Source organism: Engystomops pustulosus, chromosome 6 (assembly GCF_040894005.1).
Source record: "Engystomops pustulosus chromosome 6, aEngPut4.maternal, whole genome shotgun sequence".
Lineage (NCBI taxonomy): Eukaryota > Metazoa > Chordata > Amphibia > Anura > Leptodactylidae > Engystomops > Engystomops pustulosus.
The window spans coordinates 58,262,875-58,283,608 of NC_092416.1; the positions used below are offsets into that span (position 1 = coordinate 58,262,875).

A 20,734-nucleotide genomic window follows, 5' to 3' on the forward strand; every position below is an offset into this window, starting at 1 on the left:
CAAGACCCCCTGTGCCAGATACAGAACCTCGTCTATGTTTTACAGTAGGGACAGTGTTCTCTTCAAGATATGCTTCATTTTTAGTCTCATCTGTCCATAGGACATTCTCCCAGCAGCTTTGTTGCTTTTCAACATGTAGTTTTGCTAATTCCAGTGTTATTATTGTATTATTTGTTTTCAGTAATGGTGTCCTCTGTGGTCATCTCCAATTAAGTCTACTTTAGCTGAAACAACATAGGATGGTGTGATCTGACACTGATGTTCTTTGAGCTTGAAGTTTACATTTAATCTCTTTAGAAGTTTTTTCTCAGCTCTTTTGTTACCATATTCATATTATTTGTCATCAATTTTTCTCCTGTGGCCACCTCCCTTGGAGCTTACATTTCTAGATAATATGTGCAACAATAGTCACAGGAACATCAAGCTGCTTGGAAATGGTCTTATAACCTTTACCTTTAACATGCTTGACTATACATTTTTTTTCTAAGCTCCTGAGACAATTCTTTCCTTCCCTTCTTTCAGTTCAGTGCTTCATGTAGAGTGTGGTACACACCATGTCACCAAACAGCACAGTGAGTAGCTGTAACCCTATATACAGGCCACTAACTGATTACAAGATATGTAGACACCTGTTATGCTAATTAGTAGACACACCTTGATATGTCACTTTGCTCACATTTTTGGAGAACCATCATTTCTGCCTAGGGCTGTTTCATGTGTTTTATTTTATTTATTGTGTTGAAGCATGGTTGAAAAGCAATGTCTGTTTTTCATTTGTTCATTTTCATCAAGGTTTCATCTATTTTTACTTTTCTCAGAATCAAGTTATTTCTGTACAACACTTATAAAATAAAGTTTTATATTTTTTTAAATGAAGCACAAGCGCTCCCAATAAACATATGTCTACAATCATGTTGCTGGGAAGTAACCAGTAGCATTAAAAGGAACCTGCCATTTAAATGAACCCTTTAATGGTGTCATGCTGCAACCTTGAGAGCGTGCTCTATTACATCATTGAGCACTTCATGTCATGTGGCGAGAGTGATGTCATCTAAGGTCCTTTACCTAGAAACATCTGCTTTAACCAGTAACATTAACAACTACCTCATGTATACATCTGATCACATGAAATCTCAGCATGTCTCCATGGAGTATGGGGAGGAGTAGAAGTTTATGGAGGCATGCTGTGATTTCATGTGATCAGTAACATACATGGGGTAGATGTTAATGTTACTGGGCAAAGGACCTTAGATGGTATCGCCCTGGTCACATGACATGAAGTGCTGAATAGTAAGGAGGCATAAGGCATGGGGAGCAATAGATGGGAGGCTCCGGAAAAGCCAGACACAAAGCCTATGATGCCAGGTAGCATATAATAACATTGATTTTATGGGGATATGAGGGAAGCAGTTTATTTTAGATAAAGTTGATAGGGCTCTATGGAAACTTGTCACTAGCTTTGTGCAAAATATGTTGACAAGGGTTAAGAAACTTAAAAGTTAATGCTAGATGGTAGAAGTTCTTACATTGCTGATTTTCGGAAATATATTTACTCTAAATCTTTACCAATCCTCGCAGGTATTTTTCAGTTGCTGTTGTCAGAGACCCTGAATGGTTGACCTTTTGTACAACAATCACTCCCCTCCCCTCCCAAATGTATAGAAAAAAGGGGAAGGTTGACAAATATTTAAAGCCCCGGAGCCTGTCATGTATCTGTTCATGAAGTGACACAGACCCCACAGTCTCACATTGTGGTGCCAACATTTACGCCTTTCGTTTGACAGATGGGAGCCGCTGACTTTGATGTTTATCTTGGAGCTTTTAAACATTCCCTGGGTGTTTAATAACCTCCGACACCTTTTTTGATCATTTCTGGCCTTGAATTTTATGAATTGCGGGAGTTCAGCGGTAACAATTTGGTTTTCGCTCCATTTTCCGGGGGTAATGTGCTGTTTCACATTTCCTTCTCATTAAAATGTCACAGACACCTACATAATTTTGCCTGTGTGAGTGACAGCTGGATGTATCGAGATCTTTTACATGTCATGAATCACTGTTGTGCCTCTTATCAGAACAGGCTGGAGAAACATTGGAACGGAAAGGAGGAAATATCAATCTTACCAAAAGCTATGCAAGTCTTTTAACTATTATTCTACTGATACTTTCTCAACCACAAGGTCAGGGACTAGGGGCAATAGGTGCTATGTTACAGGGACAACAAGTAGACAGCACAATGGCGTGTAGTACCAACAGAGCTTAACGGTCGTCCAAGGGTTTGGAAAAAGTGGCATCCAGTAGCTTTCAATAACTGCATTAATTACTGTACAGTAAAAAGTAATCCATTTGGCCCACATTTATTGATAGTGAGGCAAACCGCACTACGTGGAGTTTGCCTCAATGTCGTGCAGAGTGCGCCAACTCTTGAATACCGGAGCACCGCGAGGATTTTTTAATTTTTTTTTAGTTCTGATGGATTTTTTTAGACTCTGAATATAAGCAGAATGTTCCTGACAAAATACAGTGGCAAGAAAAAGTAAGTAAACTCTTTGGATTAACCTGGATTGATTACTAATAAAATGGCCAGGTTTTTGTCGAAGTCTAAATTAATAACCCAAGCGCAGCTCACAGACTAAACATCCATAGTGCACAGAGAAAAAGTAAGTGTAAATGAACTCCTCTAGAGATAATTGGCAACAGATTCATTTAAAGGGGTTGTGCCAACTTTGCAAGTATCCAGAGGATAGGGGATAACTGATAAGCTGATCAGTACGGTTACAACTGCTGGGATCCCCAGCAATCTCATGAATGGATCTCCAGCAATCTGGAGAATGGGCATCCCATTCACATTAATAGATGGAGTGGCAGAATATTTGTCTTTCTCCCCCGTTCTATAGTATGGGAGTGATTGAAATTGCAAAGCACAGGGCCCAACTTTCTCCAGCACTCCCATACACAGTGAATAGGAGCACCGGTGATACATGAGAACTTTGCTATACAATTTCTGACACTCCCATATTCACATTCTCTAGACTGCTGGGGCGTCATGTTTTCATGATCGGTGGATGGTCCCAGCAGTGGGATATCCTATATCCTATAGTGTGGTACAACAACTTTAGTGAAATGAGATTGAAAGAGTAGGTTTGACAGATGGTTTGCCCATTAAACAAAGGTACACAAAGCCTGGTTATGGATAAAATCTACTCTTCTCAATGCAGTCTGAGTAGGGTTAGCAATGCAAATTGTACAATACATGGAATATAGGCACTCATGTACTTCTTTTCTGCATGCTATTTTATTTTAACACTTTTAATGTACCATATAAAGAAGTTAATTCTGTTATTTATATTTTACCTCCCTTTATAATCCCTACCTGGTTTTCCCTTCAAAAACAGCAACAGAAAACCTAAGCAAAGTAACACATCCTAAAAAGAGATTTCTTTTATATAATAAATTCTTCTAGCTATGTAATACAACAATGAACGACACCCATAAAGGAGAAGTTCAGATACTTGCTCCTTATCAACTTATACCAAGTTTTAACAGGGCAAGTAGGATATGGGCAACCCTATTAATGTCTAATACTTACCCTGTTTGGGATTAGTGGACAAACCCTTTAAATATGCTTTTGAGAAAGCTATTTTACAGCTAACAGAGCACTATTTACATTTTGGAATACAAACTAATGCTAATTTTACACCTGAAGGATGGATGGGACGCATAACTTTTATAGAGTCATGACATAGGGCACTTTGTGGCCACAGAATGCAAATACATCCACAACAACTAGTTATATGATTTTGCTATTGAACTTGCAGCACAATGTAGACATTGGTTAACCAAAGGTGGATGGAGTTTCTAGCGCTGAGTGCGCGGTCATGCAAAAATGCTTTTTGGGGGCAATCTGAGTGACAGTTTCACTTGGGAAAATGGGCTATAAGTCATATGAAGTACACTCTTAAATTTAGATCATTTTCTTATTGAATCGAAAAAATGCTCTGACCCATAGAGCTTAGGATTTCAGCAGGTATTAATGTGATGCTAGTTGGCTGGAAGGCACCTTTATTACCATATTCCTGCAATTTAATCTGGATAAAAGGTTAGTAATACAAATGACTTAGTAAGCATTTTAACAAGAGCAATTTAGTAAGGAAAGTCTAACTTTAAATGACTTAGCATTGATAAAAAGTCTATTGGAGGCAATTATGATGAGACATATTTTGCAGCAGTGACAGCAACGTTTGGACATTGGATGGCTTTAGAGGGTGGTTCGAGGACAGATGGTGGGATCTCCGCCAAGAATGGTTGTGGACACGATATCTTATGCAAGGTGTGTGTGACTGTCCCTTACTTCAGGTACAGTTATGATCTTCCATATCACAACTGGCACAGTATGATCATCAAAGTTGATATGCAACATAGAAGCTGGGGGGCAAAAGTAGACCAGACAGTCATAAATCCAGCCTGATTTATCACACTGTCTGATGCTAGATGTGATAAAGTGTAAGACTGTCTAGCATACCTAAATACAAGCCATAAGGCAATGTAGCCACTTAGTGCGCATAACATAATTCTAATGCATTTCCTTAAAAACACTGCTCAATTATTGCTACATTACAGGTGCACCTATGCATTATATATAGGTACATACTGTATATATTGTATATGGAAATATACATACATGCTATCCTAGGTGTACATATACAACATATACATGCCCTCTCTATTCCCTGACCTGCTGCTTCCAGTCACCAGGAGGCGCCACTGCTACACTTGGCTGAAGTGGAAGACAGCTAGAACAGCAAAGGATCCTTACACTCGCAGCATTTCAGACCTTTCCCAGTTACGTGCCTGACGGGAGTGACGCAGATCTGTATGCGAGTCCATCCATCAAGGGTACTTCCCAACTCTAGTTGTTTTGGGTCTAAGGGAGTCTAGTGACTGTGAACGTTTTGGAGGTGGCTATATACATCCTTTATACACTCATTCACAAAAAAAATGTTGGGCTCCTACAAAATTCTCAATGCAGTTGTACAGTATTTACGAGCACATATGTAAATGATTTTTGGTGTGGTCTACAACACTAGTTCCTTACTACAAAGAGTGTAAAAGTGACCTATAAAAAACCTTGCAGAGGTTACTTCTGGGTAGTGCCTATTGGTGAGAGATTGCCGACTGCTAGACATTCTGCTAACCCTATATTGGTACATGTATTGAATATAACTATACATATATATATATTTATGTGTAATGCATTATGTATAGGTGTATACTATATATCTTACACACATTATGTATAGATGTATACTTACTGTATGAGCACATTAATGCAAAAAGAAATATATACTCATACATACTTAATAAATACACACATATAAGTGGATACTCTCCTAAATGGGTACAAAAATGCATTGAATATCAGTGCACACATGCTATACGGATATATACTAAGTACAAGGTCAATACATCCCATATACTGTTAGTTCATAAATACATTTATACATCCTATACAAAGGCAATACAAGCATGCTATAGAAATCTGAATGTACAATAAATCCCTTGGTTATTTGGAGGTAGGAAAAGAATGCACTGTTTATCCTTCCAGCGATGTTGGTTTTTCTAGAACAATAAAACTGTCCTTTTCTTGCTACTCCCAACTAAATAAAAGTAATAAGAAAGGTAACAACCCTCCAAACCTTAAGGAAAGGAATTGAGTTACTTGTCAATAAAGGAGGTTGCCTTTTTCTGGTATATTTCATCTATTTTACCTCCAATGGGATTGTGATGATTCATTTAGACCAATATATAGAGAGGAATAGAAGATCCAGCAAGAGATAATTAATAGAAGGAATTAATACATCCAAACAACAAGCACCAAAAGAGCAATACACTGAAATGGATGTCAGGAAAGTAAAGACATTGCTTCTTTCCATACTGTTACATTACATTTTTATGGTGAAGCAGGCAGGATTTTATATTCATTCATTTCAATTGGCAGCATGTAATACTAAGTATGCCTGTAGTTGGCGCTGCAGTGAAAACCCATGGCTTGCTATAACTTTCTTTAGGAATAAAGACGGGTAGCCCTAGACACACTAGCACTAATAGAAAGAAAAAAACAAGGGGGTCTGGCTGATATAAAGTAGTGATGGGAAGTCCTCTGCTCAATAAGAAGAGCCGGCACTTCTGGCTCCTGAGCGGCTCCCTATTAAAGGAAACCTACCACTTGAAGTGGCAGGTGTAAGAAGTACCGAGCACCAGCTCAGGGTGAGCTGGTGCCGGAGCTTATTTTTGTTAGTGTTTTAAACCGCTGTATCGCGGTTTAAAACACTTTTTAAACTTTTATAGCCGAAGCTGCTTCCGCACCGAGCGCGTACCTCCCTGTGCCAAAGCAGCTTCGGCTATAAAATTTAAAAAGTGTTCTAAACCGCGATACAGCGGTTTAAAACACTAACAAAAATAAGCTCCGGCACCAGCTCACCCTGAGCTGGTGCTCGGTATGCCCTTCTTATACCTGCCACTTCAAGTGGTAGGCTTCCTTTAAATATATAATGGGGAGCCTCAGGTCTGCAAGTCACACCACTCTTAACCAGATTTTATTGGGTTAAAGGGGGCGTGTTGAGCCGGGTGAGCTATCGGCCGACTACCATTGTTCTTGGAAAAGACCCAGCTTTTTGTGAGGATTCGTTCGCGAACAACCCAAAGGAGGAGGAACTGGTTTAGCTTACACACTGAGCCCCCCTTTATGTCAAGAAGGAGAATCTGTGTCCACCGTGAGACTATAAGACTTATTTACTAAGGGTCACGGATCCCACTATCGTTGGACTGTTCATGGTTTTCGGGATTTGCGCAGCTGGGACAGGTATTTAGCAGGGGATTGTGACGCCCGCGATTGAATTTGGGCGCAGCTGCGCTGGCTTCCATGCGTCAGAAATCGGGGGCGGGCAGTTGGACGATGCCACGGATTCGGACTGAGCGCGGGATTTAACTGTCAATTTGTGTCACGAGACAATGCACCAGGAAGAAGAAGGTGAACTCCGACGGACCTGAGCGGGGAAGAAACACATCCAGGATATTGGGATATGAGTGAATCGCTCCAGAGTGCTTGATGGTCGGAACAATGCACTTTGGCTGAACTCCTCGGCTGGGTAAGTAAATGTGCCCCATTGACTGAAGTAGTTCAAAAGAAACACTCTACTAACACTACTATCAATGGAAATTATGGGATATAAGCAGGATTTAACTATATAGGAAGGGCCTGTTAAAACGAAGGGCAAATCGTGGAGCACCACGTCCTATTACACCCGAGCACCTCTGGTAGTGCCAACTACAACTGTATCTGAGTCCTCCGGAGTGCAGAGCGGGGCAATAACAGTGAGAGTAGTGTGTGTTCTGTGTGTTTCTATCCTCTTACTCAAAGCCTAAGCAGTATAGGTACAACACAGCACTACTTACTCCTCTTATGCTGCATATATAGACACAGCTAAGTTTAAAGGACATCTGCCACCAGTTTTTCAAAGGTAGACTGTCCTATAACGCATGATCGTTACCTGCAGGGGATGAGTGACCCATTTTCAGCTTCCTCCAAAGCCTCTGTTAGAGCCAGAAAATAAGGTTACAAAAATATGCAAATGAGCCGGAGAGGCTCCCATCATCCTGGCTCCTTTGCTTCCTAATTTATGCAACCCCCCAGCTTCATTGTTATGCACCCCTCCCGCCGCTCGCTGTGGCCAGAGAGCTGGCAATGTCACCTAGCTGTCTGGAAATCATGTGCAGGCGCAAGATCTTCTACCTTGTGCAGCTCGCAGGTATCCTGAGTGGCTGCACAAGAAATGTAGTTTGGCCGTACTACTACTACTACTTTCATCCTGCATACATACAATACAGCACTACTCATCCTATCTTACATATCTTGGCACAGGACAGTTATTCTATTCCTATCCTGCATATACATTTTGGGCACAGCACAGTACTACTACTCTTATCATGTATATATACACACAACACAGTACTACCCCTTCTATGCTGTGTATATGGGCATTGCACAGCTCTTTTATTCTGATCATGCATATAGAGTTTGGGCACAGCACAGCAATACTACTCTTATCATGTGTATATGCACACTACAAAGTACTACCCCTTCTATGCTGTGTATATGGGCATTGCACAGCTCTTCTATTCTGATCCTGCATACACAGTCTGGGCACAGCACAGCACTACAACTCTTATCCTGCATACATGGGCTCAGCACAGTACTACAACTCTTATCCTGTATATATGCACACTACACAGTACTACCCCTTCTATGCTGTGTATATGGGCACTGCTCAGCTCTTCTATTCTGATCCTGCACACACAGTCTGGGCATAGCACAGTAATACTACTCTTATCCTGCATACATGGGCTCAGCACAGTACTACAACTCTTATCCTGTATATATGCACACTACACAGTACTACCCCTTCTATGCTGTGTATACGGGCACTGCTCAGCTCTTCTATTCTGATCCTGCATATACAGTCTGGGCATAGCACAGTAATACTACTCTTATCCTGCATACATGGGCTCAGCACAGTACTACAACTCTTATCCTGTATATATGGGCCCAGCACAATCCCAGGTCCCTTTCTCTATGATTGCTGTCTGAATGCACACAGCAGGGGCTGTATTGAGCACAACAAGGTGTCCTACATAGCCAATATATGTACAGGGACTAGACTGTTCCCATACCTTCATCTCTACAGCAGCAGATCCAATGAGAAGCAGGGACTCCCCATCCCAAATGTCAATCTGAAGGGTCTGAAGAGCCAAATAACGTAGAAACCATCTTTGTTCCCCAGACTTGAGGAATCCAGGATCCACTGTGTACTGTAACTGATAGCCAGGTGACCCTAAAAAATACAAGCAAGACTCGTTTACATTTACACAGGCATCATACCAAATTTAAGATAAATGGAACTGCTTGACTAAGTAAGGCCTAGTTTCCATTTCAGTTAGAACTTCAGTTATTTCCATCAGTTATTGGTATATATGGTATAAAATGTGCCCATTCAAATGAATGGGAGATAGGTTATGGTTAAATAGAGATTCTACCTTCAGTAGTGAGATGTCACCCTCACCTAAGTTCAATGAACCATCTTTGTTGATTTGCATTAATAGACGGGCCGGGGTCTCAGAACGAGACTTGGTAGTAGAATGAATCTGTACAAGCTGCAGTCGGGGAGTGGTCACCGGCTGAAAGCGGTAAAACTGGAAGGTGAAGTAAATGGTTTGAGGCCAGTTGGTCAGGATATCTTCTTGGACACTATAAAAATAAAGTATAATCATTAACCAACACATCTCAGTGTAAACATATGGAGTCTTTTTAAGGATGACATTTTTTGATTTTTTTCCCTGTGACCTGTACTGGTAAGATGGCATTTGTACAACCAAATCACATCCCTAAAATAAACTACAATAAAGTCACACAATCTACCTTGATACTGCATGTGTTGTCTAGTAAAGCGTAGTATCCACCAATACATAACAATTGTGGAGCCTTTCCATTCTGTTGTACTGTCCCTCTATTCTTCCTTCTGGATATATTTGAACAAATTGGAAACTATTGGTTCCCACCAGGGTAGCAACACGCCCCCTTGACAAAAAGAACTGTAACACCCAGTTGTCATTGTGTTCATGCATTTCCAGGTAGAGCAGCAGAGGAGCGATTGAGAAAAGACATACTCCCTTATATTTTCATAATTTCATGGTGAATGTGAAAATAGTAAACAATGTCATACATTTTATTAAAAGAAATATGTTTCTTTGTCTTCTTCCCCTAAATCTGATCAGTCTATTTGAAAGCAGTCATTAAACCTGCACACAGAGAATCCCTGGGACTAAACAGAGGATTTTGTCCGGTAAATTAAAATACACAATTATATTGTAATGCAAATGCTTAGAGAGGAAAGAAAGACATATCTGCAATGCAGGTGTAATGAGCTTCTGCAACCTGTCTTTACTGAAAATCTACCATCAAAATCAAGCATGACAAACTGTAAAAACGTACCCTAAAGTTTCCATACACTTACAGTGGTACACGGTTCAGAAAGAAGTTAAAGAACATCTACCATCAAGTTCCGGATACCATGACTGTGATAATTTTCTTACATTTATTATCTTTGGCTTCCTTACTTCAAAAATAAACTTTTACAATTACGCTAATGAGCATGAGAGCCTCTGCAGGGGTGTTTCCAGAGCCCCTCAGACCTGCTCAACTTATTGTTACAGCCTGTGAAACTACATCACTAAGGAGGTCTGGAGACTCCCCCAGAGTCCCTCAGACTCATTAGCATACTTTTAAAAGTTAATATGAGAAGGAAGGAGGCCATGGATAACAAATATACCACAGTTACCACCATATTACCACAGTGCCTGGATCCATTACCAAGTTCCCATGGTTTATCATGATGAATTTTAATGGTAGGTTTTCTTTAAATGGTTTGTCCAAGAATATGGGAAACTACAGAAGTGTGGGTGAAAAGGGAAAAAAATTAACAAAAACCACTATTTACCCACTTCTGGCTCCTGGGTTGCCCGACTGGATGTTCCAGGTGTCACATGATCTGCTTCATCCCATGAGCAGCTTCTTCAGACCAGGGAAAAACCTAAGAAATGACATCCTGTGGTCTGAGCAGGCCAATCATTGGATGAAGCAAATCCCATATACCCTAGATACGTCCCGGCAGAGATCCAGCAAGTAACTTAAAAACAGGAGAACAAATCTCAGTCATATGTCCAGCATATTATAGGTGTAACAATAATCTGATTCTATGAAATAACATAAATGTATAGTGATGACTATTTGATACTTCATGTCTTGTTTTCTAATGTCTAGATACATCCTGCAGGTGATAACTAACCCTGACACCAAGGAACGCCACTCAATTAACTTTTCCAGTCCATGCCGACTGATTAATATCCAGATCGCTACGTACTCACCAGCTCCAATATTTATGACAGGCTCATCAGACTCAACAACAGCAACACTGATCAGATAAACACACATGGACGTCGCCCCTCACCTGCTGAAGGCAAGAAACTGCAGGACAATTTCATTACACTGCAGATAATCTGCTTCTTCCCTCTGGGGATTAAAGTTGACTGGACTTGATGGATCAACCACTTCTGCTACCTCATTATTACAGTCTAAAATTTCAGGGAATCCAGCAGAGTGCAGACGTGCCAATGCAGCTCGAGACAGGATGGATGTGGTGCTGGAAGAAAGCAAAGGCCACCAGTTATCTGACAAGAATTTAGACATTTATATGATGTCTTATTAGTGAAATCTCTGCAAAACCTTATCCTATGTCCGCCTCAACTACTATTGTCTTGGTTGCAAGTAGTCAGAGTAAATAGTGGAGGTTATGCATCTGCATTTACCTGGGGTCTAAATTACTGATAACACTGTATCCACCATACCAAGGGGCAGCTTGTCCAACCAAGAACACAAGGAATGGGCATGTTAAAACCCAATTCCTTTAAGCTTTTCTCCTCGGACATCTGTCAATGAGGTAGAGTCAGAAGCCTCCTGTGAATATGGCTGGGCCAGAGTGCATGTCTACAGAGAGGTCATTGGATGATGAACTTTCATCTGTGATTTTGCATAGGACTGCAGTTTAAAGAAAGATTTTGACACCCAAATGAAATATGAAATATTACACAACCCAAACATCACATCAGCATCATTACCATAAACCAGACATATTCTGATCAGGCCTGTGGCAATGATCCAACATAAGCTTTAACCGTGTGTAAATGTCCAAGCGAGATAAACACGTAATTTATTACATCATTCCGCTCCCTTAAATGTTATCTATGGCAGATGATGTATGGCTGGAGAACAATAAGGAAATCCATGGACACTTTTCACAGTTTTACCTACATAGATAGGTATATAGACAGACAGATAGGTAGGTAGTGCTTGATAAATAGATAAGGACCAATGGCTCTGTGTATACAGCAGTGTAGACAGATAATCACGGGGTGGGGTCATGTTGGGTAAGCCCCTTCAAGACTAAGATTCTGTACTAATATTGATTTATTGTGCATCTGTGATGGTCTATCTTTATTACTACACAGTCACAGTTTGTCTGTAGAGGAGGCAATGTACAGATGTAGCAGACAGGTAATAGATGTATCTGAATCTGTATATGAAGATGCAATTAATGTAATTCGTAAGTCCATTATCTGACATAAGGTTGTGTTCATTGTGTTCATGCCAAGTCAATAGATGAACCTGTCTCTTTAGGTTAAAAGATAAAAAAAATAAAGTAAAGAGTTAAGGTATTTCCTAATAAATCTGTGTATATTGCAATGCGCAACATTGTGAAGCTGAGCTAATATAAAGCACACACACAACACAAATTCAGACTGAACAGACTGCATGAGTCATTATCCTTGGCATTTTGTACCATAGGAACACATGGCAAATGCTATTTCTGCTTTAGGTACAGTCCTTAGCTTATCCCTCTCCCCCCACCAAGTACACAGAAGCAACTGCAAGGCTGTTCTGGATACTTCATCATAATTCCTCTACAAATAACAGAAAGCTTCAGAAGACTCAGAGATTCCATGGAGAAGACATTCTGAGAACTGACAGTCAAAAACATGAGTCACATAAGGTGTGGGATAAAAGCTTTACCTGCCGCCATCTCTAAAGTGCCTAACTGCACCCACAATCACATGCACACTCAGGGGGAGATTAATCATTTGTCATATGTAGGTTCTTTGCATATAATTGATTCAATTTTTTGCGCAAACAACGTTTTTGCGTTGTTCTTTATTTGCAAGAAAAAATGCAACTCTAAAGTCACGCAATGGCGGAAAAAAATACAACACAGAGCAATATATGAACTTAATTTATTTTGGGGGGGTTGGTGTGGGGGATTATTTAGCATTTTTTTTTCTTGCACATTTTTACTTTACTGCACATTACTTGTTCATATTTTTGCAGGGTTTTCTTTGGCGCTGTTTTTCTGCGGCAAGCTTGGTTTTCTCCTTTTGCATTGCACTGCATCGTCAGCGGGTTTGTAAAACTTGCGCTTATGCTGGCGCTAAAATACACCTACTCTAAGCAGGCTTACAGAGCACGGGCCAGCTGTCCAGGGCCAGCAAATCTATTTGCACGTTGTTTTTGTTTGGATAATGCTGTGTGTTGCAGGGGATTTTAGTGCCAGCAAAAGCATAAGTTTAAAAAAACACTAAAAATAAATCAGACAAACACAAGAAAAAAACAACAGACGGGAAGATAGATGCAGCGCAATGGAGAAAACCAAGATCACAGCAGAAAAATCGCTCAATTTTAAAGTTTCTGCTCAAAGTTTACATTTTTGCTCAATTTTATGTTTTGAGGTATCTGAGAATTTCCTGTGCAAAAACATCACAAAAAGGCAGAAATTGGGCAGATGTTAAACATACGTGTGACTGGTGCAGTCTCTTGGCATAGAGCACACACAGCTGATACTCACATAGGAAGGCATGTAACACTGCACATACACCCGACTATAAATCCAACTGTTGGAAACCTGCCAGTCTAACACATAGACAACTGCTCAAAATTCTGTCTGATGATAAATCTCCCCCTCAGTTTTTCTTGAGGAGAGCAAAGATTGTGATTCACACTAGATGAGATATATGAATCGAGCCAGATGGATAGGAACCAAAGTAGTTCACCCTTAGTATTAATGTCTAGAACACGAAAAAGCAAAATAGGGGTAAGGTGAAAAAATTGTGCTAAAATATAACTTTTAATTGGATCACATAAAACCGCACTAAAGTGTCATGTGCCTAAAGTGCAATGTCAGGAATAGAGTGTAATATTCCTAACCACAACGTATCCTCAAAGGACTAATAGATAGCATATCCGCCCTAATAGGAATCAGAAAAAGAGCGTGGGTCTTACCGTGATTCAGGCGTACGTATGCTTACCGGGCAGGAGGTCAGGGGTGGCACGATGAGACACTGTCCCTATGTAGCCCCAAATTACTCCCGCCCTAACAAGGGCAGTCCACAGCTGACCCTGTAACGAGTATGCATGCCCCCTGTTTATTGTCAATATTCCCTGACGCGTTTCGTCAAAAAGATGACTCCTCAGAGGGATTGATGATGAAGAATTGGTGATATTAGGCCCACCTTAGGTTTTTCAGGCACTACTAGGGCCAAATAATCAATGGCATGCAGCTTATGTCTGGGCTTACTGTAAGCTATAGCCCAGTTGGCACGTTACACTGCTCGTCCCCGCCCCTAGTGGTGGGTTCCGGGGACCTGGAGTATGCAGTGAGTGGCTAGTCGCGCCAGAAAGAGGATAAGTCCACCTTTTAAACCTAAAAACACGCCCTCGGTACTCACCATAGGGTGCGCCTAAGCGCGTCTCCGCTTCCTATTGGTCGCAGCAGGGCCGCGCCTAGTTTTGGACGGCGGACCGCAACGACGACCACAGCGCTGTGAATCGGTGGACTTGAAAGAGAACAGCGCCAGTCGCGGGACGCAATGTGCGCGTGCGTCGGAAATGCCGAGGGAGTGTGTGTTATAAACGTCGCTAAGCGACGTACAGCGCCCACCCCTTATGGGCGTGATTAACACTTGTGAGATTGCCAGTGACAGTACGGCAGGTGATTGACAAACAACAGCTGGATCTAAGTTGATGGAGTGTAATAAATATACTCTATTGCCCAAAGGGGCTCTCATATGTGTTATGCATATTGGTCTCAGTCATATTTTGTTAAATGCTGCTGGGACCGATGGTTAAGGAGACGCTGTGACAGTGTGTCTGTTGCGTCCCCAGGTATGCATGAGCGACAGTAAACCAATGCATAAGGTTTATATAAGGAATAAAGACGTGCACCATAAAAGATAGAGTGCACATCGAATAGACAGATGACCTATTGAACAATGTGAGTTAGGATCAGTATGAGTTAAGATCAGTGGTTTCATAGAAAAGGGGCAAAGGAGAGTTGGTCATTTAATCCCTTGGGAGAGATGGTGTCTAGGGTATAAATCCATCTTGCCTCCCTTTGGAGGATAAGTTTGTCCCAATTGCCACCTCTTGCTGGGTAAGGGACAATGTCAATGCCCATGAAGCGTAGGACCGTTGCATCACCACCGTGGTACGTCCAAACGTGATTTGGCAAAGGTTTTTCTCTACGATGTGTGATGTCACCAAGGTGTTCGCCCCCTCTCCTCCGCAGTTCTCTGTAGGTTTTACCTATATATTCCAGACCGCATCTGCAAGTGACCTTGTATATGACACCGGTACTCTTACAGTTTATGAAGTGTCTCATATCATAAATTTTGCCCGTAACATTACTGACAAAAGACTTGCCAGTTTGAATGTACGGGCATGCGATACACCCTCCACATTTATAGCTTCCAAGGATGCGCCTGTCAAGCCATGTGCCCTTCAATTTTGGGGCCACGAAATGGCTGTTGACTAGGCGATCCTTGATCGATCTTGTTTTGCGGAAGGTGATGAGCGGTCTGGGACCCACGATGTCCTTAATGTCCTGATCCAATAACAGAATGGACCAATGTTTCTCCAGGATATGTCTCGCCTCCTCCGAATCATTATCAAAGGTGGCTATAATCCTAAGTGCACATTCTGCCTCCTTATTAATTTGACGTACATTGTTAAGGAGATCGGTACGGCTCTTTTTAAGACAGCTCTGATATGCTTCCCTTAGTACTTTATCAGGGTATCCTCTTTCCAAGAATCTATTCCTCAGATCTTTGGCTTGTGACCGAAAGACCGTCGGAGAACTGCAATTCCTGCGAATGCGATAGTACTGACCTTTGGGGATCCCTTTCCGAAGCGAGTAAGGGTGGTGGCTATCCCATCTGAGTAGCGAATTTGTCGCTGTCGGTTTTTGGTAAACCGATGAGTGTAATGTACCATCCTCGGATCTTGTGATTAAGATATCAAGAAATGGGAGGTTCGTGGTTTGGATTTCTGAAGTGAAACGTAATCCAATGTGGTTGGAGTTCAATGTCTTCACGAACTTACCAAAATCACATGGGTCGCCCTTCCAAAGAATGAAAATATCGTCTATGTAACGAAAAAACATTTCCACGTGTTCAATTCCCTGGGGTGGGTTGTCACCGAAGATACAGGTAGCCTCCCACCAGCCCAGGAGCAAATTTGCGTACGATGGGGCACAGGGACTCCCCATCGCAGTGCCCCTGAGCTGGTGGTATATCTGGCCGTCAAAGAGGAACACATTTCTGGTGAGGTCCTGAATAAGTTTATTATGTGCCTGATATTGTATGCCCCTTGATGAGAGAAAGTACTCCACTGCCTCCAGCCCCTTTTCATGGGGGATGGAGGAGTAGAGGGCCTCCACATCAATACTGCCCAGATGGGTATTGGGCTCAGTAGTTAGTCCCTCTATGTGTCTTAGAAGGTCCGCCGTATCCCTTACACATTTGAACATATTAAGGTGTGTCCATTATTACGATGTTCCCACCTTTATCTGATGCTTTGATCGTAATAGTGGAGTCTTTTTCCAAACTACACAACGCATTAATTTCTTCTTTTGTACAATTGTGTGTAACATTGAGGGGTTTGATCTTTCTGAGGTCTGTACAGACTTTGTCAACAAAAACGTCTATGCAAGAGACGTCTCCTTGTGGGGGCATTCTAGTGCTGCGATTTTTTAGGGTGGTGAAGGGCCCTTGTCCCATTGGTTTGGGGTTTGAGTCCTCTAGACTAGCTAGAAGTCTCACATCGTCAAGCATGTCAGGTGGTATCCCTAATTCTTTACTCGATTTTTCGGCTCTTTTCTTAAAGAACTTTTGCCAGCTAAGTTTGCGTGCAAATAAGCTTATGTCCTTGGTCCATGTAAAGGCATCAAAGTCCGATGTAGGGACAATTGAACACGTGGAAATGTTTTTTCGTTACATAGACGATATTTTCATTCTTTGGAAGGGCGACCCATGTGATTTTGGTAAGTTCGTGAAGACATTGAACTCCAACCACATTGGATTACGTTTCAATTCAGAAATCCATACCACGAACCTCCCATTTCTTGATATCTTAATCACAAGATCCGAGGATGGTACATTACACTCATCGGTTTACCAAAAACCGACAGCGACAAATTCGCTACTCAGATGGGATAGCCACCACCCTTACTCGCTTCGGAAAGGGATCCCCAAAGGTCAGTACTATCGCATTCGCAGGAATTGCAGTTCTCCGACGGTCTTTCGGTCACAAGCCAAAGATCTGAGGAATAGATTCTTGGAAAGAGGATACCCTGATAAAGTACTAAGGGAAGCATATCAGAGCTGTCTTAAAAAGAGCCGTACCGATCTCCTTAACAATGTACGTCAAATTAATAAGGAGGCAGAATGTGCACTTAGGATTATAGCCACCACTGATAATGGTTCGGAGGATGCGAGACATATCCTGGAGAAACATTGGTCCATTCTGTTATTGGATCAGGACATTAAGGACATCGTGGGTCCCAGACCGCTCATCACCTTCCGCAAAACAAGATCGATCAAGGATCGCCTAGTCAACAGCCATTTCGTGGCCCCAAAATTGAAGGGCACATGGCTTGACAGGCGCATCCTTGGAAGCTATAAATGTGGAGGGTGTATCGCATGCCCGTACATTCAAACTGGCAAGTCTTTTGTCAGTAATGTTACGGGCAAAATTTATGATATGAGACACTTCATAAACTGTAAGAGTACCGGTGTCATATACAAGGTCACTTGCAGATGCGGTCTGGAATATATAGGTAAAACCTACAGAGAACTGCGGAGGAGAGTGGGCGAACACCTTGGTGACATCACACATCGTAGAGAAAAACCTTTGCCAAATCACGTTTGGACGTACCACGGTGGTGATGCAACGGTCCTACGCTTCATGGGCATTGACATTGTCCCTTACCCAGCAAGAGGTGGCAATTGGGACAAACTTATCCTCCAAAGGGAGGCAAGATGGATTTATACCCTAGACACCATCTCTCCCAAGGGATTAAATGACCAACTCTCCTTTGCCCCTTTTCTATGAAACCACTGATCTTAACTCATACTGATCCTAACTCACATTGTTCAATAGGTCATCTGTCTATTCGATGTGCACTCTATCTTTTATGGTGCACGTCTTTATTCCTTATATAAACCTTATGCATTGGTTTACTGTCGCTCATGCATACCTGGGGACGCAACAGACACACTGTCACAGCGTCTCCTTAACCATCGGTCCCAGCAGCATTTAACAAAATATGACTGAGACCAATATGCATAACACATATGAGAGCCCCTTTGGGCAATAGAGTATATTTATTACACTCCATCAACTTAGATCCAGCTGTTGTTTGTCAATCACCTGCCGTACTGTCACTGGCAATCTCACAAGTGTTAATCACGCCCATAAGGGGTGGGCGCTGTACGTCGCTTAGCGACGTTTATAACACACACTCCCTCGGCATTTCCGACGCATGCGCACATTGCGTCCCGCGACTGGCGCTGTTCTCTTTCAAGTCCACCGATTCACAGCGCTGTGGTCGTCGTTGCGGTCCGCCGTCCAAAACTATGCGTGGCCCTGCTGCGACCAATAGGAAGCGGAGACGCGCTTAGGCGCACCCTATGGTGAGTACCGAGGGCGTGTTTTTAGGTTTAAAAGGTGGACTTATCCTCTTTCTGGCGCGACTAGCCACTCACTGCATACTCCAGGTCCCCGGAACCCACCACTAGGGGCGGGGACGAGCAGTGTAACGTGCCAACTGGGCTATAGCTTACAGTAAGCCCAGACATAAGCTGCATGCCATTGATTATTTGGCCCTAGTAGTGCCTGAAAAACCTAAGGTGGGCCTAATATCACCAATTCTTCATCATCAATCCCTCTGAGGAGTCATCTTTTTGACGAAACGCGTCAGGGAATATTGACAATAAACAGGGGGCATGCATACTCGTTACAGGGTCAGCTGTGGACTGCCCTTGTTAGGGCGGGAGTAATTTGGGGCTACATAGGGACAGTGTCTCATCGTGCCACCCCTGACCTCCTGCCCGGTAAGCATACGTACGCCTGAATCACGGTAAGACCCACGCTCTTTTTCTGATTCCTATTAGGGCGGATATGCTATCTATTAGTCCTTTGAGGATACGTTGTGGTTAGGAATATTACACTCTATTCCTGACATTGCACTTTAGGCACATGACACTTTAGTGCGGTTTTATGTGATCCAATTAAAAGTTATATTTTAGCACAATTTTTTCACACTAGATGAGGCCCAATCCATATGCACTGGAGAAAAATAAGCTACCACCAATAGTGTCTGGCAATGACATTGTCAATTCATAACACAGCTCTACCTGGCCAAGTGTGCATGTGTAGAGGATGTGTAGGGGCAGGACAGTATTACAGCCTATAACAGGTTTTATAGACATTTATCATAATTCAGGATGAACAAGGTGGCAGTAGAAATCATTACCTGTAGGGGGCTCTATTCTTACCTTCCTGTCTGAGTTCCCATTGCAACAATAGGGGCATGGACCGGAGAGAATACAAGCTCTTGGAGAGGTTCAGCATTGGACTGCTCTTGGTTCATTTTACTCAGATCTGCTTCAAGGTGAGTTATTCCACTGGCATAAGGGATTTCCTGTAGATGTGAAACATTGGTAATGAATAAAGCATGTCTCCAGACAAAGGTCACTTCCTATGTACAATAACCATGTGCAGTCTCTATGCTTCAGGCTTACAGCTTTCTCTTCTGTGAGAGCAAGTTATTGTATGATGTAGGGGCAGACTAAGACCGTGATGAATCCTCTGTGGAGTACTAGGGGTTGAGCTTTGGTTTGGATACATTTAAAAAAAAATATGACTTGTCTGTGCTACAGACTTCTCAGCACTTGGCCCCCACCTTTGTGCTCCTGTACAGCTTCTCCCTCTCCCACTAATGTCAGCTCATCAGACTGTGACCTCTGTGTAGGAACAGGAGAGAGGAGCTGTACAGGAGCACAAAGGTGGGGACCTGAAAGCAGAGGAGTCTGCAGCACAGACAAGTCACATGTTGTTTTTTGAAATGCATCCAAAGCCCAACCCCTGTGACTACACAGAGGATTCTGTCAGGGTGCAAGGTGAGTTATAACACACAATTATAGTGTAATGCAAATGCTTCGAGAAGGCATATTTGCAATGCAACTGTAATAAGCTTTTGCAACCTGCCTTTATTGAAAATGAGGTCCCTGGTGACAGGTTACCTGGCGACAAGGACCTTTGGAAAATCTTGTAGAAAACCGAGACTCATTTACAAGGATTTCAGGGCTGGAATTCCCTCTATTACAGGGCAGATTCAAACTTGGTGTAGGGATTGCGTGGCCATAGGCCCGCTTCAAGCCTTGGGCGGCTTCACAAACTGCCCGCATTATAATCTGCTACTGTTCCAAGGGGAACATTGCATGATCATTGTGTACAAGGAGCCTGAGGTCATCCAGGCCTACCCAGTCTTGTCCGCCACACAAGATGTCAGAACCTATAGTGACATGGGATGTGTATTACTGCCATGTGTATGCATGTAGTCCATTGCACGGTACTGTACAGGTGAATGTCGGACTCCCATCTATAGAAGTGTTTCAGGTCTTAACTTACAAGAAGTGTGTCAGGTTATTGGAAATAACAAATGGCTTTTATGCATCAGGAAACAATAAAAATGAAGATAAGGAAACAGAGGTTCACGATGCCAGATAAACATTATGC

At 42.2% G+C, this 20,734-nt stretch overlaps 1 protein-coding gene across 4 annotated transcripts in view; it reads right to left on the reverse strand.

The window, feature by feature from the left end:
• The window catches only part of NPHP4 (nephrocystin 4), a 175,953-nt gene that overhangs the window by 44,336 nt on the left and 110,883 nt on the right, over positions 1 to 20,734 (reverse strand). For all 4 annotated transcript variants that reach the window (XM_072156210.1, XM_072156209.1, XM_072156212.1 and 1 more), the window contains exons 14-17: positions 19,492 to 19,637; positions 11,061 to 11,252; positions 9,117 to 9,301; positions 8,728 to 8,888 (exon numbers count right to left, since the gene is read on the reverse strand). In XM_072156210.1, coding sequence (XP_072012311.1) covers positions 8,728 to 8,888; positions 9,117 to 9,301; positions 11,061 to 11,252; positions 19,492 to 19,637 — 684 coding nt within the window. The remainder of the gene's footprint in view (positions 1 to 8,727; positions 8,889 to 9,116; positions 9,302 to 11,060; positions 11,253 to 19,491; positions 19,638 to 20,734) is intronic.